At 59.6% G+C, this 20466-nt stretch overlaps 3 protein-coding genes across 3 annotated transcripts; all 3 read right to left on the bottom strand.

Annotated features, from left to right (window-relative positions):
• Positions 1-3148: 3148 nt before the first annotated feature.
• On the bottom strand, positions 3149-10348 carry SMO (smoothened, frizzled class receptor). The gene is made up of 12 exons (XM_050969946.1): positions 10084-10348; positions 8164-8369; positions 7420-7629; positions 6807-6979; positions 6435-6654; positions 6220-6343; positions 6049-6141; positions 5740-5848; positions 5393-5578; positions 4960-5108; positions 4741-4875; positions 3149-4559 (listed from the first exon to the last, which is right to left on the bottom strand). The coding sequence occupies exons 1-12, from the start codon at positions 10331-10333 to the stop codon at positions 4054-4056; spliced, it is 2361 nt and encodes a 786-aa protein (XP_050825903.1). The 5' UTR covers positions 10334-10348; the 3' UTR covers positions 3149-4053.
• A 2590-nt stretch (positions 10349-12938) lies between these two features.
• TSPAN33 (tetraspanin 33) lies at positions 12939-17198 on the bottom strand. The gene is made up of 8 exons (XM_009100422.4): positions 17020-17198; positions 15606-15663; positions 15365-15492; positions 15204-15278; positions 15014-15109; positions 14640-14768; positions 14073-14234; positions 12939-13541 (listed from the first exon to the last, which is right to left on the bottom strand). The coding sequence occupies exons 1-8, from the start codon at positions 17122-17124 to the stop codon at positions 13440-13442; spliced, it is 855 nt and encodes a 284-aa protein (XP_009098670.1). The 5' UTR covers positions 17125-17198; the 3' UTR covers positions 12939-13439.
• A 646-nt stretch (positions 17199-17844) lies between these two features.
• On the bottom strand, positions 17845-20463 carry LOC115485254 (uncharacterized). The gene is made up of 4 exons (XM_050969690.1): positions 20406-20463; positions 19452-19835; positions 18696-18821; positions 17845-18037 (listed from the first exon to the last, which is right to left on the bottom strand). The coding sequence occupies exons 1-4, from the start codon at positions 20461-20463 to the stop codon at positions 17949-17951; spliced, it is 657 nt and encodes a 218-aa protein (XP_050825647.1). The 3' UTR covers positions 17845-17948.
• Positions 20464-20466: the final 3 nt, after the last annotated feature.

The raw sequence follows: 20466 nt of genomic DNA, 5'->3' as shown, positions 1-20466 counted from the left end.
GCAAAACCTTGAGTTCTCCTCTTCTGAGGAGCTTGTGCTGCCTTGGAAACACAGAAACCCTCCAGAATTTATAATTTCCTGGTGCCACAGATCCCACAAAAAGAACCCAAGTTGTTTAGCACACACCTGACCAAGGCAAAATCCCCCCTGATTTTTTTTTGCCCCTGACCAAGGCAAAATCTCCTGAGCTTGTGCTGCCCTGGAGATGGAGAAATCTTAATTTATCATTTCCTGGTACCACAGATCCCACAAAAACCCACCAGGTTGTTTTGCAAACCCCTCACAAATCCAAAGTTCCAACCCTGATCCTCCTCTGGTGAGGAGAGGAGCTTGAGCCAGCCTGGAAATAAAGAAATCCTCTGGAATTTATCATCTCAGATCCCACAAAAGGATCTCAGATTGTTTTGCACATCCGTCACCAGGGAAAAATCCTGATCCTGAGCCCACCTGGCTCAGCGTGGGATCTTCCTCACCTTTTAAAAGAAAATCCCAAAATCAGGAGACTCAAAATCAGGGTGTTTTTCCCAGGAAAACACGCAGGGATGGTGTTTTCCTGGGAAAAACGCCCTGTGCTGCTGCCAGCACCCCCAAAACTCCTGGTGTAGTTTGGCCATCGATCCCAGGGCTGATGCCCTGTGAAGGCTGAGCTGGAGCAGAGGCTGGGCAGAGTTCCAGAAGGAAGCAGGGATTGATTCCAAGGATCTCCTCCATGGCTGCACCTTGGGCAGCACCAGAGCCCAGCCAGGGCTGCCCCCAAGATGACCCAAAATGGCCCCAAAATGCACCAGCGCTCCCGGGGTCTCTCCCTGGGATCAGCTCTGCTCCATTCCCACCTTGCAGTTCATTGTCCCAGCCCAGCTTTAGCCCAGGCACTCCCACCCTGCTTGTTTTTCTCTCTCCAGCCCACGGGGTTTGTGCTCCTGGCCTGGGATTTGGCTCATTTGTCCTTGGTGCCCAGCTGGAGCAGGAATTGTTTTGTCTCCCTGCTCTGGGCACAGAGCTCACCATCCCATAATATGGAGCCCAGACCCACACACCAAAGCAGCTCAGAATGTGAAAATAGAAAAGCCAAACCTGAGGCAGGACCACCACGTGCCCGAGTGCCACATCCACAGGGTCTGAAATCCCTCCAGGAATGGGAATTGCCCCCGGCCTGGGGCAGCCCACTGCCATAGCTGGGAACCCTTTCCAGGAGGGAATTGTCCCCAGTGTCCCCCCTAAAGCTGCCCTGGGCCAGCCTGGGGCTGTTCCCTCCTGTCCTGTCCTTGTCCTGGCCATGGAGCTCCCCAGAGTGACCTGGGGCTCCCCACGGAGCTCGGCCTTCCCAGCCCCTCTGGGCAGGAGCCAGGTGGGACCAGAGCCAGAGCTGGCCCAAGGCTGGATTGTCCCTGGGCCAGGGCAGCTGGGCCAGCCCCACCTGGACATTCCATGGGCTCCAGAGCCACACAGGGACCTGAGACAGCAAAACCCAGACTGGATCCACCTGAGGTTCAGCCCACGGGGTTTGTGCTCCTGGCCTGGGATTTGGCTCATTTGTCCTTGGTGCCCAGCTGGAGCAGGAATTGTTTTGTCTCCCTGCTCTGGGCACAGAGCTCACCATCCCATAATAGGTGAAAAACAGAAAAGCCAAACCCAGAGGCAGCAGGGAGGGCACAGAGAGGTTATCCCAGGGATCCGGGCCGTGCCTGGGGATTTATCTGGGCAAACAGCGGGTATCAGGAGGGAAGGGAGAGGCTGTTTGGGGAGGGAGGCTCCAACAATTGGGGCTCTGTCAGACACAGGCAGCTCGGGGCTGGCTCCTTCCCTCGCTCCCTCACACCAGCCTGGGATGGCTGTGCCTGGAAGTCTGGGAGAAAACAGCCTTGGAAAAGCAAAATTCCTCTCCTGGGCAGCCGTGGCTGGTGCAGCTCCACAGCAGAGTTTGGTGTTTCCCACAAAGAGAACCGAGGGAGAGCAGGAGGGCAAACCTGCATTTTCCAGGCTGTTCCCTGCTCCAGCTGAGATTCCATCCTTTCAGTTCCACCAGATGGGTGGAAAATGCCAATAGTTCTCCCTGGGGATTGGTGGTTCAGTGAATCCACAGGGAATAAGTGAATCCCCAGGGAGTATCACCCAAATTTCCTGAATTTTCCCCATTTTTCCCCAGTGAAACCTCTGGGGGTGTTGGGAGATGTGCGACCCTCTGTGCTTTGCTCTCCTGCACCTCCCATGGGAATGCTGGAGCTTTTCCCTGAGGATATTTCAGGGGAATTTGCTGGATTTTGGCAGACTGGGGGGGTTTTCTTCCTTCAAAATTTTCTCCCCCTGCACCAAATCGAGGTGGGGTTTTTGGGAGGGGATGTGACGTTGTCAGCACATCTCCCGCTGCTTCCAAAATTAAAATAATGTGGGGTTTTTCTGCTTCAAAATGGCAAATCTTTTAGGAATAGTTTTGTTAGAATTTTTTAACTAAGAAAACCATAAAATAAAATATATAAAAAGCCCCAGAAAAGGGAGATAAAGAGAAATACTTTGTTTCATCCCAGACAATCCAGCTTTGACTCTGTAGCATGGTCAGCCCAAAAAGAAATAACAAACCCTGGAAAAATGCAATTTCCACTGACCAGTTCCAGCTAAATTTCAGGGTCTGGTTTGCAGGATAACCAAACCCTGCAGCTGCATGGCTCTCAAGTAAATTAAAAAAAGGATCTTTTCCAAAAGCAGCATTTTTCCCCAAAAAAAAAGCACCAGCACCGTGGGAAACTTCAGATGTCTCAGTGGGACCCCACCCAGGAGCACCCCAAAATTTGGGGCTACCCAAATTTTGGGGGTTTGGGGGATATTTTTGCCCGTGGTGCCACCTGCTGGCAAAGGCCCCAGCTGTCCCCAAAACTGCCCAGCTGTCCCCAAAAGTGTCCCCACAGCCCCCGAGGGCATTCCCAGCCCCTCAGAGCTCCCTCCTGCAGGTGGAACAGGGCGTTCAAAGCACTTTAAAGCAGTTTTTAATGTGCTTTAAAGCAGTTTGAAACACTTTTTAAGGTGCTGTAAAGCCATTTGAAACACTTTAAAGCAGTTTTTGAAGCAAGAGGGTTTTAGGAGAAAGGACAACTCCCCCCCACAAAATGTTTTCCCGCATGGATCTCTCCCCAAAAGAGCCCAGAGCAGCCACTGGGATTGAAAAATCTGTAAATTTAATACTGATACAGGAGGGTTTTTCCTTTACACAGCAAAAATGAACCCGTGGAGGTCACTGGGATAGCAGAAAAAAAAAAAAAAAAAACCCAAAAAAAAGCCAGGAGCCTACCAGGACTTAATAAAAATAGGGAAAATCCAAACACCAGCAGGGACTGGAGCCCTCCTGCCTCAGGGCTCCTCTGGGTTTGCTGTGACTTGATTTTTATTTTTTTTTATCCTAAAAAAATAATAAAAAAAAAAGCTTTGCTCTGGGGGTTGCTGACCCTGATTCACCTCGAGCACCCCGAGGTTTTTGGGGTTATTTTTTTGCTCAGGAGCATCCAGGCAGCCCAAGGTGCTCCCTGTCCCCTCTCCCTGGTGCTGCCACCCCACTAATCCTGGTCTGGGTCTGGCTCAGCTCTCTGGGGAGCTGGAAGGCACTTTGGGCTCTCGGAAGGGATTGGGGTGAACCCAAAACAGGGGTGCACACCAGGGATGCTGCTACTGCTGCTGCTGCTGCTCACCCCGAGCAGAGGCATCACGATAAACATTTAAAAAATCAGAAATTTTAAAAAATTTGCTATTGGCACAAGTGGGGGTGAGCTCTACGTACCTCTAGCCGCGGGTGGGGCAGAGCTGCCCCAAATCTACCCTGATCTAGGCTGTCCCCAGGTGTCCCCCTGGTCCCTAAATCCCTGTGGGAGCTGGGGCTCGTCCCACTGACAGCTCCTTTCTCCCGGTGCTGCTGGAGGGAATCCCAAAACCTCGCCGGGCTGGGAAGTGCACGGAGACAGATCCTCCAAGGGGAGAAACGGGATGTGGTCAGGTGGATTTGGGATGGATCCCATGGGAGCAGGTGGGTCCTGGTGTCCCCACGCCCTCCCCACATCCCTTTTGGGATCAGAAGTCCGAATCGGGCTCCAGCAGCTCCGCGTCCACCAGGTTGGTCCGAGAGTGGATGGGGGCCAGCCCTGCCCGGCAGCCCTGAGTCCTGGCTGCCCCGGGCCGGGCCAGGGCGCCGGGCTGGGGGGGCCACAGGGCGCCCCCGTTGTGGTGCCAGCTCTCGGGGTCGGCGGCGCCGCTCTCGGGGCAGAAGGGGTTGCTGATGACGTGCAGGACGTTGGCCCTGCGGCCGCGCCCGTCCCACGGGCCCCCGGGGAAGGTGGCATCGGGCGGGACGGCCGGCAGCACGTCGGGGGCAAAGGCCACCAGGCAGGGCTGGGGGGGCAGGCGGGGCAGGCGAGGCACGGCGCTGGGCACGGCGGAGCGCCCCGGGCAGCGCTCGGGGTCCGGGGTCACCTCCTTCTTCTTCTTCCTCCGCTTCTTCTTGCGGCCGCTGCGCTTCTGCAGCTCCGGGGACACGTCAGCCTCCACCACCCACAGGTTGGCCCTCTCCTCTGGTGGCACTGGGGGATGTGGGGTGAGGCGGCTGTGAGTGGCCACGACCCGCCTGTGCCCCCTGCCACCCCCCACCTGATCCCACGGGGATCCATCCCAAATATTCCATCAACCTGAGTACACCCTCCCTGCACACCCCCAGCCCAGCTCATGCCCCAGACATTCCCCACGACGTCCCCAAGGACTTGCCAGGTGTCGCCACAGGTGTCACGGAGATGTCCTGGGGCAGGATGGCCCCTCTCCTGGCCACCATCTTGGTGACGTGCTGGGCCCACGCCGAGGACACGTCGGCCGATGGCTCATTGATGTTGAACGCCAATCCGGCTGTGGGGACAGGGGGATCTGGTTAAGGGAGGACTTTGGGGACCCCGGGGGGCTGCTGGGGACATCCCTGCCCTGGGCACGTACCCACGGGGCCGTCGTGGGACACGGTGTGCATGCTGAAGGACAGCTCCTGGCCCGGGTCGCGCAGCAGCTCCTTGCGCTTGGAGAAGGCCTTGGCGATCATCTTGCTCTTCTTGATCCTCTTGGGCTGGTCATCGCTCTGCCCCGTCAGCCTGGAGGGCACAGAGGGACAGGGGGCACCGCTGTCACAGCTGGGGGCACAGGGACCCTCCCAGCTCCCCCTCCTGCACATGGGGACGCCAGACTGGGCAATGGGTCCCTTGGGGATGGAAGTGTCCCACAAATGCCACATGGGAGAGGCGAGCCCATTCCTGAGCTACTGCGAGCACACAACCCATTGAGCTGAGGGACAAACATCTGGGAATGTCCTCCAACATCCCACTGGATGGGGCAGGAAGGGCTCCAGGGAGCTGGAGTGACACCCTCGGGGTCCCACCTGCACCAGGTGCGCTTCCAGATGAGCAGGGTGGCCTTGGTCCAGACCCAGGTGCTCATGGAGACGCCGGTGCCGAACATGGCGAAGAGGTTGATCTTCTCCACCAGGAGGCTCGGCCGGTTCTTGATCTCGCAGTCCGGGATGGGCTTGTTGGTCTGCGTGGCGATGGTCACGTTGGCCTCACACCTGTGGGGACACACGGGGATGGTGGCTTTAAGGAGCGGGGACAGCCCACGGCCCCCACAGCCCTGCGGGGTGGGGATGTGGTGGCGCTGCTGGAGGGAGACGTGGAGCTGTCCGCTGCGGTGCCACCGTGTCCCCGTCACCCCTGTCCCTGTCCCACTCACAGGACGTATTCCCGGAAGCTGCGCTCCCACTCGGCCTGGTTGAAGAAGTCATAGAAGTGGCAGCCAAAGGTGATGAAGACAAAGCCAAAGGCCAGGAAGCCAAAAATGCCTGGAAGAGAAGAAGGACATCCAGCCAAGCTCCAGTGACACCGAGACAAAGACGCCACACTGGGCCGTGCCACCACCACCACCACCACAGCTTTGTCCCCTGCTGCTGCCACCCTGGGAAAGGGCTGTGTGAATTCAGGGGACAAAATGCTCCTGTTCCCACCCCAATTCCCTGGGGAACGGTGCCGGTGAGGCCCTCACCCAGGCGCAGCATGGTCTCGTTGATCTTGCTGGCCGCCTTCTCGCTCAGCAGCCCGGGGTGGTTGCTCTTGATGGAGAAGAGCGTCATGACCCCTGTGGGGAGGACGAGGGGGTCAGGGTGTGGGGACACCCACGGTGACCCCGTCCCTTCCCAGAGCAGAGCACACCTACCCCGGATGAGGAAATAGCCCCCCACGATGAGCACAAGCCCGATGGGGGCCAGCACAAAGCCGGCTCGGTAGCGGTAGTTCTTGTAGCCCACGAAGCAGATGCCACTGACAGAGTCACCGTCCACCTGGCAGCGACAGGGACAGGGACAGGGACAGGAGGGTCAGCTGGCTGCAGTGTCACCCTGAGACACCATCCCCTGACGGTGGCCCCGTTACCTGCGCCACGGCCAGGATGGCCACGGTGAGCACGAAGGGGATGGACCAGGTGATGAGGTGGAAGTAGGAGGTCTTGCCCAGCAGCGGCTGGTAGGTGGTGCCCAGGGCCTTGAAGGACGTGTGCCAGGCGTAGGTGAGCATGACAAACCAGATGACACCCGACATCAGCGAGTAGTACACGATGACGAAGATGATGACGCAGGACAGCGTCTCGTTGGAGCTGCGGAGAGGTGAGGCGAGAGCGTCACCCACACCCGTGAGGGGACATGCAGGAGCACGGGGGCCTCACCCTCCGCGCTCCCAGGAGGCCAGTGAACCCTGAGAGCCCTCCTTGGTGCTGGGGACAGCTCTGGGGACGGAGGTGACACCTACGTGGGCTCGCCCAGCCGCATGGTGCCGTCAGCCCGGCACACGATCTCGTCGCGGGCGCCGTCCATGAACTGTGCCAGCCAGCCAATGCTGCCCACGAAGAAGCAGGCGTTGACATAGAACAGGATGACAGCGGGGTAGCGGTTGGAGTTCCTCCAGTCAGCAACAAACGTGGCCTGGAGGGGTGGAGAAAGCGACAGCTCGGTGCCCGTCCCCTTCTGGAGACAGCTCAGTGCCCATCCCCTTCTGGGGACAGCTCAGTGCCCGTCCCCTTCTGGGGGCAGCTTGGTGCCCATCCCCTTCTGGGGACAGCTCGGTGCCCGTCCCCTTCTGGGAACAGCTCGGTGCACGTCCCCTTCTGGGAACAGCTCGGTGCCCGTCCCCTTCTGGGGACAGCTCGGCGCCCATCCCCTTCTGGGAACAGCTCGGTGCACGTCCCCTTCTGGGGACAGCTCGGTGCCCGTTCCCTTCTGGGGACAGCTCAGCGTCCATCCCCTTCTGGGGACAGCTCAGCGTCCATCCCCTTCTGGGGGCAGCTCGGTGCCCATCCCTTCTGGGGACAGCTCGGTGCCCATCCCCTTCTGGGGGCAGCTCCCAGAAGGAGCCCGTGCCTCACCAGGGTGAAGAAGGTGCAGAAGATGGTGACGGAGCTGAAGGCGGCGATGTAGACGTGCATCTCGCGGTGCTCCTTCTCGGTGAACAGCGGGTTCTGGCACTGGATGCCACAGCCCTCCACGTCCTCGTACCAGCTCTTGGGGTTGTCCGTCCTCACCAGCGGCGCCTCGCACTGCCCCGAGCTGTTGAACTTGATGTTCTGCACCTCGTTCTGCCAGAGGGGAAACCAGGCCGTGAGGAGGAGGAGGAGGGGACACCCCCATGGCTAAGATGGACATCAGTCCCCTGTGGAGGGCAGGGGACAGCTGGGGTCTATAGAATCACCATGGAATCATGGAATGGGTTGGGTGGCAAGGAACCTCAGAGCCCCTCAGTGCCACCCCTGCCTGATGGGCAGGAACAGCTCCCACTGTCCCAGGCTGCTCCAGCCCCAGTGTCCAGCCAGGCCTGGGACACTGCAGGGATGCAGGGGCAGCCCCAGCTGCTCTGGCAGTTCCAGCCCAGGCAGGAATTCCTCATTGCCCAGATCCCATCCATGCCTGCCCTCTGGCACTGGGAGCCATTCCCTGGCTCCTGTCCCTGCAGGCCTTGTCCCCAGTCCCTCTGCAGCTCTCCTGGAGCCCCTCCAGGCCCTGGAATGTGCTGGAAGCTCTCCCTGGAGCCTTCCCTCCTCCAGGCTAAGACACCAACCCTTCTCTCCTCCAGAGAGTGACCTTCCCCCCGCTCCCGCGTGCCCGTGCCGTACCGGGCAGCCCTCGGGGAAGCGGTCCGTGGTGCACTTGAGGAAGTCAGGCCAGCCGCGCTCACGCTCCACAATGGTGCAGGGTGCCCGGGTGGCCTGGCACAGGGTCTGGCTGGGCAGCTCCACCTGCCCATCCTCGCACTTGGGCATGTAGACGGCGCACAGCAGGGGCTGGATGACGTCCCAGCAGCGCGGGGCATTGCGCAGGCCTGCGGGGAGGGGACAGCACCGTCACCATCCCTGGCATGGCCACCTCCTGCTGCCCCCACAGCACCCACACAGCGCTGGGATCTTTCTGTGGGACCCTCCTGCTGTCCCCACAGCACCAGGACCCCTCTGCAGGACCCTCCTGCTGTCCCCACAGCACCAGGACCCCTCTGCAGGACCCTCCTGCTGTCCCCACAGCACCCACACAGCTCTGGGACCCCTCTGAGGGACTCTCCTGCTGTCCCCACAGCACCCACACAGAACTGGGACCCCTCTGTGGGGCTCTCCTGCTGTCCCCACAGCACCCACACAAACTGGGACCCCTCTGCAGGACCCTCTGCTGCCCCCACAGAACTGGGACCCCTCTGCAGGACCCTCCTGCTGTCCCCACAGCACCAGGACCCCTCTGCAGGACCCTCCTGCTGTCCCCACAGCACCCACACAGCTCTGGGACCCCTCTGAGGGACTCTCCTGCTGTCCCCACAGCACCCACACAGAACTGGGACCCCTCTGAGGGTCCTCTGTGGCACCTTGCCCATCACCAGAGCTGCCCCTCCACACTGTGCCCACCCCCAGCCCCTGATAAACCATTTTCTATACTGCACCCATGTCCTGGTACTCCTGCTGTACCCATCTCTGAGGCCATTCTATCCTGTTCCCCCTCTACACCACACCCTCCCTGTACCCCAATCTCCTGCTCCTCTCCACATTACACAATCTCTACTCCTCTGCTGTAGCTTTCTGTACTGTGCCCATCCCCAGACACCCACTGTACTGCTCCCCTCCATGCTGCACCCATCTCCAGTCCCTTTTTAACCAGTTTCCTACCCTGTACCCATCTCCAGTCCCATTTCAATCAGTTTTCTATACTCTACCCACCTCCAGTCCCTCTTCAATCAGTTTTCTACACTGTACCTATCTCCACTCCCTTTTAAACCAGTTTTCTACACTGTACCCATCTCCACTCCCTTTTTAATCAGTTTTCTATACTGTACCTATCTCTAGTACCTTTTTAACCAGTTTTCTACACTGTACCCATCGCTGTGCCCAACCTCCTGCTCCTCTGTATTCTGTACCCATCCCCTGCACCCACTATGGAGTTTTCTATACTGCACCCACCCCGGGGCCTGTGCTATCCCATACCCACCCCCTGTACCCCAATCTACAGCTGCTCTCAGTAAAATACCCATCTACAATGTTTTGTTACAGTTTTCTGTACTGTACCCATCCCTAGCCCCCCTCTATACAGTTTTCTATAGAGTTTTCTATACTGTACCCACCCCCAAATCCTCTCTATAAAGTTTTCTATACAGTTTTCTGTACTATACCCATCCCCAGCCCCTGGCTAGGCACTTTTCTATACTGTATCCACCCCCAAATCCCTCTCTATAAAGTTTTCTATACTGTACCCATCCCCAGCCCCTGGCTAGGCACTTTTCTATACTGTGCCCATCCCCAAATCCTCTCTATAAAGTTTTCTATAAAGTTTTCTGTACTATACCCATCCCCAGCCCCTGGCTAGGCACTTTTCTATACTGTGCCCACCCCCAAACCCTCTCTATAAAGTTTTCTAAACTGTTCTCATCCCCAGCCCCCCCACACTACACCCAAACCCCCCTCCAAGCTCTCCCCCCCTTCCCCGCTCCCCATCCCCCTCCAGCCCCATCCCGGGCCTCTCCCGCACTCTCCCCGCTCCCGGTGCCGTCCCGTCCGTACCGGACCAGAGCAGCAGCTTCCCGTGCGCCTCCTCCTGCGAGGCGGAGTCGGTGGCCAGCAGCGTGGAGGTGGCGGCGTAGGGCAGCGCGGAGCCCAGGCAGGCGCCGAAGCGGAGCCGCTCGCAGGGCGCGGGGCGGCGGCAGCGCTGGGGCCCGGCCGAGGCGTTGGGGGCGGCGGGGCAGCGCCCGCCCAGGGCCAGCGCCAGGGCCAGCGCCAGCGCCCAGCGCCGCCCGCCGCGGCCCGGCCACATCGCGGCGGTGCTCGGCGGGCTTAGGGCGGCTCGCAGCGGGGCGAGGGGCCCGCCATGGCCCCGCCGCCTTTGTTGGGCTCGCCGGGAGCGAGCGGAGCGGCCCCGCTGCTGCTGCTCCTCCTCCTCCGCCGCCGCCGCCGCCCGCGGCCCGGCCCGGCCCGCGCCCCCCGCCGGGGCGGGCTGAGGGAGGGACCGCGGGGGAAGCGCTGCGGAGGGTAAGAGACGCGATTTGTGAGGGGAAAAGTCGCTGAAAAGTGAGGGAAAAGTCTTTTTTTGAGGGAAGGAAAGAGTCCCCTTCTGTGAGGAAAAAAGTTCCTCTCGCGAGGAAAGAGTCACTTTTGGTCAGGAAAAGTTTGCTTTTTCTGAGGGAAAGTTCCTTTTTGTGAGGAAAAGTTCCATTTTTGTGAGGAAAAGGTCCATTTTTGGGAGGAAAAGGTCCATTTTTGTGAGGAAAAGGTCCATTTTTGTGAGGAAAAGTTCCTTTTTGTGAGGAAAAGTTCCTTTTTGGGAGGAAAAGTTCCATTTTTGGGAGGAAAAAGTCGCTAAAAAGTGAGGGGGAAAGTCGCCAAAAAGTGAGGGTAAATGATTTTTTTCAAGAGGAAAAGTCTCCTTTTGTGAGGAAAAAGTTCCTCTCCTGATGAAAGAGTCACTGTTGGTAAGGAAAAGTTCCTTTTTGTGACAAAAAGTTCATTTTTGTGAGGGAGGAAAGATTCACTTTTGGTCAGGAAAAGTTTGCTTTTTCTGAGGGAAAGTTCCTTTTTGTGAGGAAAAGTTCCATTTTTGGGACGAAAAAGTCGCTAAAAAGTGAGGGAAAATGATTTTTTTTCAGGAGGAAAAGTCTCCTTTTGTGAGGAATAAGTTCCTCTCACGACGAGTCACTTTTGGTCAGGAAAAGTTCCTTTTTATGAGGGAAAAAGTCGCTGAAAAGTGAAGGAAAATGCTTTTTTGGGGGGAGGAAGGAGTCTCCTTTTGTGAGGAAGTTCCTCTCGTGACGAAAGAGTCACTTTTGGTAAGGAAAAGTTCCTTTTTGTGACAAAAAGTTCCTTTCTGTGAGGGAAAAAGTCTTTTTTTGGGAGGAAAAAGTCCCCCTCACAAAAGGCCTTTGTGACGAAAAAGTGGCTTTTTGCGAGAAAAAGTCACAGTTTGTGGGGAAAATATTCCTTTTTCTGAGGGGAAAAGTTCCTATTTGTGCAGAAAAACTCCCGCGTGAGGAAAAAAGTCACTTTTTGTGAGGGAAAGGTTCTTTTTTCTGAGGGAAAAGTTCCTTTTTGGGAGGAAAAAGTGCCTTTTTGTGAAGAAAATGTCCCTTCTGGGAGGAAAAAGTCACTTTTGGGAGGTAAAAGTTCCCTTTCCATGAGAAGAAAATTCATTCGTGAGGAAAATATCACCTATAGCCAGGGAAAAGTTCCTGGTTTTGAAGAAAAAGTCTCTTTTTGTGAGGAAAAAGTCACTATTTGTGAGGGAAAAGTTCATTCTTATGAAGAAAAGTTCCAATTTTCGAAGGAAAAAGTCACTTTTGTGACAAAAGCATCACTTTACATGAGGAAAATACCAATTTTGTGAAGGAAAATTTCCTTCTTGTGAGGAAAAGATCTTTTTTTTTTTCTTTCAAATAAAATGTCCTTCTGATGAAAAGGCCTTTGTGAGTAAAGAGTTACTTTTTGGAGGTGAAAAGTTGCCTTTGGGGGGAAAGAAGCCACTTTTGGAAGAAGAAAAGTTACTTTTTAAAGGGAAAAGTTACTTTTTGGGGAGAAAAACTTACTTTTTTGGGACAAAATACACTTTTTCTGGGGAAAAAAGGTTACTTTTTTGGGGGTAACTCTTTTCAGGAAAAATCAATTTTAGGAGAGAGAAGATCATTTTGGGAAGAAAACTTGATTTTTGTGGAGGAAAGTTATTTTTTTTAGGGCTAAGTTACTTTTTTGGGGGCGGGGAAATCAGTTTGGGGGGACAAATGACACTTTTGGGTAAAGTTATTTTTTGGGGACAAGTCCTTTTTGGGGGAAGAAAAGTTGCTTTTGGGGTGAAAAGACGGGTTTTTTGAGGGGGAAAAGTAATTTTTTTGGAGAGCAGCTACGTCTTAGAGTAAACTTGCTTTTTCGGGGCGAGAAGTAGCTCTTCAGAGGGGAAGTTTTGGGGGAAAAAGTGAGTTTTGGAGGGGGAAAAAATCACTTTTTTTGCAGGGAGGTGCCATTGCTCGGAGAAGCAATCACATTTGGGGGAAGGAATAACATTTCGGCGGGGGGATGAGGCGGATTTTGAGGGGGAAAAAAGCCAAAAAAAAGGGGTTTTTTATGGGAGAGAAACCTCCCGGCCGCACACAAAGAGCCGGGCGCTGGGCCGCATCCCGGCTCCCTCCGCGGGAGGGACCACCCAGCCCGAGCTGAGGGGAAAATTAAAAGAAAAAAAAGCAAAACCTAAAAACCCAACCCCAAAGAACTCCACCCACGGCTTTGCGACAGCTCCGAGGGGCCGGGCCAGGCCCTCAGCCGCGTTCCCTCCTCGTTTTTGGGTCTCACAAGAGGCCAGGGCCTGGCGCGGCCTCTGTCCGTGCCCAGAGCCACCGCGGTGTCCCCGCCTGCACAGCCTGGCGCAGCTCGGAGCGTCCGGCCTCGTGTCTTTATTGTCCGGGAAAGCCAAGGAATGGGCACAGCCCGCCACCCCCTCGGCCGGCCCTGGGGCAGCCCTGCTGTGCCCTCGGCTGTCCCCGCGGCCAGGGACACCGGGAGGGACACCCGGCCACGGCGGGAATGTCTCCGGTCCCGCAGCCCGGCCTGGGCGAAGGCAGCTCGGTGCACGGGCGGACAGACAGACAGACAGACAAACGTCCTTCTCCAGCACACGCGGGGAGGGGAAGCATATCCCAGTGCGAAGCTTTGTGCGCCAGCAGGACGGATGGACAGACAGACAGCGATTCCCCGGCGCTGCTTCAGCTCAGCACCTCCAGGCCGAGCTCAGCACCGGCTGCCAAAGGCACAGAGTCTCCTGTGCGGCCACCGCGGATCCGCGTTCCCTCTCCTCCAGCGGAGCCCCGAGGGCTGTGCCCGCGGATCCGGGCATCGGGAATGGCCCCGGAGCGCCGCCGTGCCGCGGGGAGGGTGCGGGCTCAGGACCAGGGGTCTGCCCGGTGCTGCTGGTTGTAGAGCTGCAGCTTGATCTGGTCGCGGATCTGGTTGATGAGGAGCCGCGCCAGGACGATGCCCACCAGCTGGAGGGGAGAGGGACGGGGAGGGAAACAAGAGAGGACGGGAGTGGGAAAGGGAGAGGGATGGGGAGAGGAAAGGGGGATAGATAAGGAGAAGGAAGGGAGAGGAGGAAAGAGACATGGAGGAGAGGGAAAGGGGAAGTGAGATAAAGGGAAGGCAAAGGGGAAGGAGAAGGGAGGAAGAAGAGGAAGGGGAGAGGAAGAGGGAAGGAAATGAGAGAGGAAGGGAAAGGGAAGAGGAAGCAGGGAGAGAAACGAAGAGGGAGGGAAGAAGAAGAGGGAAATGGGAGAGGAAGAGGAAGGAGAGAAAGAGCAAGAGGGATGGGGGAGAGGGGGAGAGGGAGGTACTGAGCCACGCCAGGCAGTGTCACCCCATGCCCCCCATGCCTGACATTTGTGTCACTGCCCCACCCCAAATCCCATCCCGACTTCCCCATCTCACAACCAGCCACCATTAAGGCAGCTCCCCAAAAAACCCCACAAAGCAGAGCTCTGGGGTAGCCCCTTGTCCCCCACAGTGCCCCAGGCCCGTACCTGGGGCAGGGCCAGCCCCAGGGTGATGCCCCCCAGCAGGAAGAGGTTGCTGTGGGTCCAGTTGACCAGCTTGTCGATGCAGCCGTTGGTGTGGATGAAGGCACTGGCCTCCAGGTAGCCCCTGGCCTGCATCCCGTGGCCGCACATGGTGTTGATGACAGCCTGGAAGAGGGGACAGAGCACAGAGGGGTTGGGGACAGAACACACTGGGCTCCCTGCTCTTGGGGGGCAGCTGTGCCCTTGCCTTGGTGGGATGTCCCCTTCTTCAGTGTCCCCACATCAGCCCTCCAGAGCCACCTGGTCCCAAAGAGCCAATTCCAGCTCTGGAGAGGGAGAATTCTCCCTCACCTCATCACAGCATTTCCACACAGGAGTCCCCAAACCCAACGGTTGGGATGGGGGAACCCAAACCCAGAGGGTGGGACAGGGGAACAACCCCAAACCCAGAGGGGGGGGACGGGGCCCATATGTGTTCCCTCCCCCTGGGCAGGGCTCCAGGCCCAGGCCAGCCCCCGGGCAGGGAGGACAGGCAGGGGCAGGGTCCCCTGAGGCCACCCCAGCACAGACCTGGTCGGTGTCGTGCAGGCAGCAGGAGAAGGGCACAGAGCAGCGCTCACGGCTGGGGTTGGTGGCCGTGCAGTTGAAGTACATGTTCTGGGACCAGTCCTTGTAGGAGACACCCCCGCAGCAGCTGAACTGCAGGAAGGGCACGGGGCTCAGCGGGGAGGGGACCCCAGCCACGGCAGGGGGACAGGACACTCGGGCTCTTTGTGCCCCCAGCCCTCCCCAACCTCCCCCTGCCAGGCAGGGCATGAACATCTTGGAAGAGCTATCCAACGTCCCCAGCCCGTGCTACCCCACAGATGTAAGCCTGACATGGAGATAGGGACATGTCCTCATCCCGTGGAGGGACAGCCCGACCCTGCAGGCCCCCCCATCACCTCCTTCTGCCCGAAATCGATGAGGTTCTGCAGGTCCAGGTCATCCCGGTAATGCACGATGGCCCCGTTGATGATCTCGCTGACCTTCCCGCGGGCCTGGGGGACAAACGGGGGGACAGCAGCGAGGCTGTCACCCAGCAGGACAGGGCTGGGGACACCCCGCACCGCCGCTGCCCTCCCTTATCAGTACCTTATCAGAGAACACAAAGCCCAGCACGCCGGCCGCCAGCTGCAGGAGGAAGATGATGGTCAGGCAGACGGAGAACTGCGGGAAGAGGAAGGTGACGGTGAGGGGAGCACCGAGATGCCACCAAGGTCCCCAGCAGGGTCCCCACCCCCGGCAGGACTCACCATCTGCAGCAGGCAGATGTTCTCCCGCAGGGAGCCGACGCAGCCGCAGAAGGTGATGAGGAAGGTGAGGACACCCACCACGATGAGGAGGATGGCAGGGTCCACTGCCAGGCACGCCATGGCCGCTTCTGTCACCACAGGCGAGCTGTCACCACACTGCCAGCACCCCCAGGACCCCACGTGCCACCCCCAGCAGGCTGGTGGCTCGGAACCAGCAGGGCTGGGGAGCCCCCGAGCTCACCTGCGTGCTTCAGCAGCCGGGCGTACACCCCCACGGCCACCATCACCATGGAGATCACCTGCAGAGGGACACAGGTGACCCCAAAGCTGTCACCACCCCCGTGCCACTCCCACGGCCCCACCTGCAGCCCCCCAAAGCCAGGGATGCAGCCACTGCCTCAGTTTCCCCTTGTCACACGGTGTCCACCGTGTTCCCTCCTACTGGGAGGTCACATCGATCCCCACCTCCCTGGAGGTCACATTTGTCCCCACCTCCCTGGAGGTCACTCGCCAGCCAGTGCTGTTCCTCTACGGGTGGCTGGACACAGGGACGTGGTTCATGGGAAGCAAGAAACTTCCTCAAAAATAGGATTGCAAACACGGAAGTAACCCGCAAAAAAACCCTGCAAAAACTCCCCACAAAACCCCCCAAACATAAAAAAACCCCAAACCTCCCAAGCAGTACAAAAGTCTCCATAACATTCTGAAAAAGTCCCTGAAACATAAAAAAATACTCAAAATATAAAACTTTTCAAAAACATAAAAATCCCTCAAAACATAAAAAAAAAACCATCAACAAGGCCCCCAAACACGGAAAATTGTGGCTTCCTTGCGGGAGATGTCCCTGGGGTGGGCTGGGGACAAGAGGGGCCTCTGTCCCCCTCTCTGGGGGGTTGTCACCTGTGTGGAGCCAGGAAGGGTCCTGGTGAAGTGGTGGGGACCCAAAGGACCCCAAAACCCCTCGGGGAATGGGGCAACTCCTTCTGTAGGTTCTGGAATGGGGGATCCAGTGGGGTCCAGGGGTGGGGACACCCCCAGGGACCAGGAGTCCCTCAGGAATGGGGGGACACAATGGGGTACTGGGGTTGGAGGGCTCCAGGGATCCTGAGGAGAGCGGATTGCAGTGGGGACCAGGGGTGGGGACAGCTCCAAAGCCAAAGGGTTCCCGGTGGGATCCTGGGGATGGAGGTGGGTTGTGGGATCTCAGGAATGCGGGGTCCCAAAAAGGTCCTGGGCTGGAGAGAGGGCCGGGGGTCCCTGGGGATGGGGGATCCCAAAAGGGCTCAGGGATGGAGACATTCCCAGGGCTGGAGGGTTCCTGGAGATGGGGAGTCCCAAAAGGGTTCAGGGATGGAGACATTCCCAGGGGCTGGGGAGTCCTGGGGAGGGGGGGACCCAAGAGGGTTCAGGGATGGAGACATTCCCAGGGGCTGGGGAGTCCCAGAGATGGGAGGAGGGGGGGGCCCAAGAGGGTTCAGGGATGGAGACATTGGAGACATTCCCAGGGGCTGGGGGTGTCGGTGGGATCTCAGGGATGGGGGGTCCCGGGGATGCCGGGGATGCCGGTGTCCCAGTGGGGTGCAGGGATGCGGACAGCCCCCGGGACCCCCCGGACGTCCTTCGGAAACCGGGTGCCCCGGTGTCCCTGCACTCACCCAGAAGAGCAGGTTGAAGAAGAAGAGCACGTACTTGGCCACCGGGCTCACGAAGGAGAAATCGTCCCCGAGGGGCCCGGCGGGGACCGCGGCCCGCTTCGCCATGGCCGAGCGGGGCCGAACGGAGCCGAGCGGGACCGAACCGGACCGGTCCCCGCTTCGCCCCGCAGCGAGCGCCACTGAACCCCACCCCCAGTCCCGCTCCCCTTCCCGCCTATTCATTGGCTGGACCTTCCCCACTCTGCCTTTCCATTGGATAACTGCCCCGTCACTCAGCCCCGCCGGTCCCGCCCCCGCGCACTGCCGCACCTGTCTGTGATTTAAAGGGCCCAGTGGTGGGCGTGCCCGGGGGCGGGGCCAGCCCACAGCGCCGCCCAGCGGCCGGGAGGGAACCAGCGCGCTTGGGGACCCCGTGACCCCAGAGCCACCCCTGAACGGGGACAACATGGGACCCCACAGCCTGTCCTTAAATGGGGACACTCTGTGACCCCCATAGCCACCCCTAAACGGGGACACCCCGTGACCCCACAGCCTGTCCCTAAATGGGGACACCCTGTGACCCCCACAGCCCAGCCCTAAAAGGGCCCCCCAAGCCCCCTGACGGGTGGGAAGGAGGGGTCACCGTCATTCTGGAGCAACGCTCTTTATTTGAGGTCTCAGGGTTTGTCCCCCCCCCCCCACCATGGGACCCCTGGGTTTGGGTGTCCCCTGGAGGGCAAGGGGGGACACAGCTCAGACCCCCTGCGCTGTCCCCTGCCCATCCCCAGGAGTCCGAGCAGAGCCCCCCCACCCCAAACCATCGTGCACCCCCCAAACCCGTCCTGAACCCCCACCCAGAACATGACCCCAGACCTGTCCCCCCCATTGGGGCAGTCAGGGCCGTGTCCTGCCCTGGTGTCACACGAGGACCTGTCCAGCTGGGGATGGCCTCAGGTGCTGGCACTCTTGAGGTCACCCAAGGCCACCTCTCCTTCTTCCTCTGCAGCCACGGCTGCGGGCTCCTGGGCTGGGCCCCGCGCTGAGGGGACAGTGAGTGGGGACACGGGACAAGCCTGGCCCACACAGAGCTGTCCCCATCCCCATCCCTGTCCCCATCCTTGTCCCATCACCATCTGCACCCTTGTCCTCATCTCTGCCCTGTCTTCATCCCCATTCTCATCCCCACCCCATTCCCTCCTCACCCTCATCCCATCCCATCCCATCTCATCCCTTCCCATCGGATCCCTTCTCATCCCATCCCATCCCATGGATCCCATTCCATGGATCCCATCTCATCCCACTCCATCCCATGGATCCCATCCCATGGATCCTATCTCATCCCACCCCACACCACCCCATCCCATGGATCCCATCTCATCCCATCCCATCCCATGGATCCCATCTCATCCCATCCCATCCCATCCCACTGCATGGATCCCATCCCATCCCACTGCATGGATCCCATCCCATCCCATCCCATGGATCCCACCCCATCCCATCCCCACAAAGGAACTGGAAATCCCCTCCCCACAGTGAACCAGGGGGGGTCTCCAATTGCCCCCATCCTACAATGCCCCCCCCGTGCCCCCCAGCACCCCCTTTGTGCCCCTCACATCCCCTTTGTGCCCCCCAGCACCCCCTTTGTGCCCCCCCACATCCCAGTGCCCCCCAGCACCCCCTTTGTGCCCCAGACCCACCTGCACGCCCCCAGCAGTGGCCCTGGCAGCGGGCACACACCAGCACCCCGATGGCCACCGCGGTGAAGGCGGCCGTGAGGACACAAATCACCATGAGCATGTCCGGCTCCGCGGCCTTGGGGACCTCTGTGGGGTGGCACTGGCACATGGGGACACCAGCGGAGCCACCCGCCCCTCCCTGTGCCATGCCAGGCTGGGGGAACCCCAAACTGCCCCGAGGGAGCAGCCGGGGACAGACAGACACACCAGGGACAAGGAACACGTCAGGGCATGTGGGGACCCCAAACATGGCAGGGGAACAGGGCAGGGACACCTGGCACTGCCAAGGTGGGACAAGGGACAGACACCTTGTGGGGAACAGGGCAGGGACACCTGGCACTGCCAAGGTGGGACAAGGGACAGACACCTTGTGGGGAACAGGGCAGGGACACCTGGCACTGCCAAGGTGGGACAAGGGACAGACACTTTGTGGGGATCCCAAACAGGACAAGGGAACAGAACAGGGACATCTGACATCATCCAGATAGGGACAGGGATGGAGGAAGTGACAGATGTGCCAGGGAACGGGGAGACCCCAAACTGGGGTGAAGAGTGTGGGGCACCACCCAGATGGGGACAGAGATGGACCAGGGGACAAGGCAGGTGACACATACAGCAGGGAATGGGGCACCCCCAAATTCTGGCAGCACCCAGGGCTGGACACACCAGGGAACTGAGGGACCCCAAAAGGGACAGTGCCACCCCCGCCCCGCTCACCTGCCACCGCGGGCTGCAGCACCAGGGAGCAGAGGAGCTCCGGGGCGGCGGCGCGGGCGGCGTAGCAGGAATAATTCCCGAAATCGGGATCGCTGAGGTTCCTCAGCAGCAGGGCCACGCCGCTGTCCCCTGTCCCCGCGGCGCAGAAGGCCACCCTGCCCCTGAAGCGGCTGTCGGGCTGCACGGGCGGGTGCCAGCCCGGCTCGGGGGGTGGCGGCTGCCAGCCCAGGCGGTGGCTGAGGACGGGGACGGCGTGGTGGCCGCCGGCCTGGTGGGTGCAGCTGAGGGTGACCCCGCGCAGGTCACCCCAGGGCTGCGTGCCGCAGGGCAGGCAGGCGTCCTCGCCGATGGCCGCTGTCACCGTGACGGTGACAGGAGGCTGGTCTGGGAGGGGACACGGCGGGGTCAGCGCGCGGTGACACCAGGGATGGGGTACAGAGGGGCAGAGGGGCCACCCCCGGGACAAAGGGGCTCTGAAGGGGACAGGGGACATCTGTGGGGACACGGCCGGTGGCGCCAGGACCGAGGGCTCGGAGGCGCCAAGAGAGGGGGATCGGAGGAGCCAGGACCGGGAGTTCGGTGGTGCCAGGACCGGGAGATCGGTGGTGCCAGGACCGGGAGATCGGTGGTGCCAGGTCCTGGTGCCAGCACCGAGGGCTCGATGGAGCCAGGACCGAGGGCTCGGTGGTGCCAGCAGGACCGAGGGCTCGGTGGTGCCAGGTCCTGGTGCCAGGACCGAGGGCTCGGTGGTGCCAGGCCCTGGTGCCAGCACCGAGGGCTCGGTGGTGCCAAGCAGCCGCCCCGTGAGTCACCACCCTGCCGGGAACGGCTCCCCGCCCTCCCCTCGGGATCCCCGCCGCGGTCTCCGCGCAGGGGAGGAAAGGGGGGTTGGAAAGGGGGTCCCAGGAGAGCGGGGGCTCTGCCCGGACCCCCCACCCCACTGCCGGTGGGCACCTGGCCGGGCGAGGAGGGGGCACAGAGCCAAGAGCGCCACGACGGGGAGCAGGGCCATCCT

Source organism: Serinus canaria, chromosome 1A, assembly GCF_022539315.1.
Source record: "Serinus canaria isolate serCan28SL12 chromosome 1A, serCan2020, whole genome shotgun sequence".
NCBI classification, from domain to species: domain Eukaryota; kingdom Metazoa; phylum Chordata; class Aves; order Passeriformes; family Fringillidae; genus Serinus; species Serinus canaria.
The sequence above is the reverse complement of the archived record's forward strand: the minus strand, read 5'-3'. Positions and strand labels throughout refer to the sequence as shown.

What these genes read in the sequence shown, in the direction of transcription:
- SMO (XM_050969946.1), bottom strand. Translation starts at nt 10,333, where the DNA reads ATGTGGCCGGGCCGCGGCGGGCGGCGCTGGGCGCTGGCGCTGGCCCTG. An exon ending in TCTGCACCTTCTTCACCCTG is followed by an intron (nt 6,980 to 7,419) that starts GTGAGGCACGGG and finishes CCACCCCTCCAG; the next exon opens with GCCACGTTTGTTGCTGACTG. An exon ending in TGGAAGCGCACCTGGTGCAG is followed by an intron (nt 5,109 to 5,392) that starts GTGGGACCCCGA and finishes TGTGCCCTCCAG; the next exon opens with GCTGACGGGGCAGAGCGATG.
- TSPAN33 (XM_009100422.4), bottom strand. Translation starts at nt 17,124, where the DNA reads ATGGCGAAGCGGGCCGCGGTCCCCGCCGGGCCCCTCGGGGACGATTTC. An exon ending in CCGGCTGCTGAAGCACGCAG is followed by an intron (nt 15,493 to 15,605) that starts GTGAGCTCGGGG and finishes CTGTGGTGACAG; the next exon opens with AAGCGGCCATGGCGTGCCTG. An exon ending in GCCTGCACGACACCGACCAG is followed by an intron (nt 14,235 to 14,639) that starts GTCTGTGCTGGG and finishes CCCCTCTTCCAG; the next exon opens with GCTGTCATCAACACCATGTG.
- LOC115485254 (XM_050969690.1), bottom strand. Translation starts at nt 20,463, where the DNA reads ATGGCCCTGCTCCCCGTCGTGGCGCTCTTGGCTCTGTGCCCCCTCCTC. An exon ending in GCTGCAGCCCGCGGTGGCAG is followed by an intron (nt 18,822 to 19,451) that starts GTGAGCGGGGCG and finishes GCCACCCCACAG; the next exon opens with AGGTCCCCAAGGCCGCGGAG. An exon ending in CCACTGCTGGGGGCGTGCAG is followed by an intron (nt 18,038 to 18,695) that starts GTGGGTCTGGGG and finishes CTGTCCCCTCAG; the next exon opens with CGCGGGGCCCAGCCCAGGAG.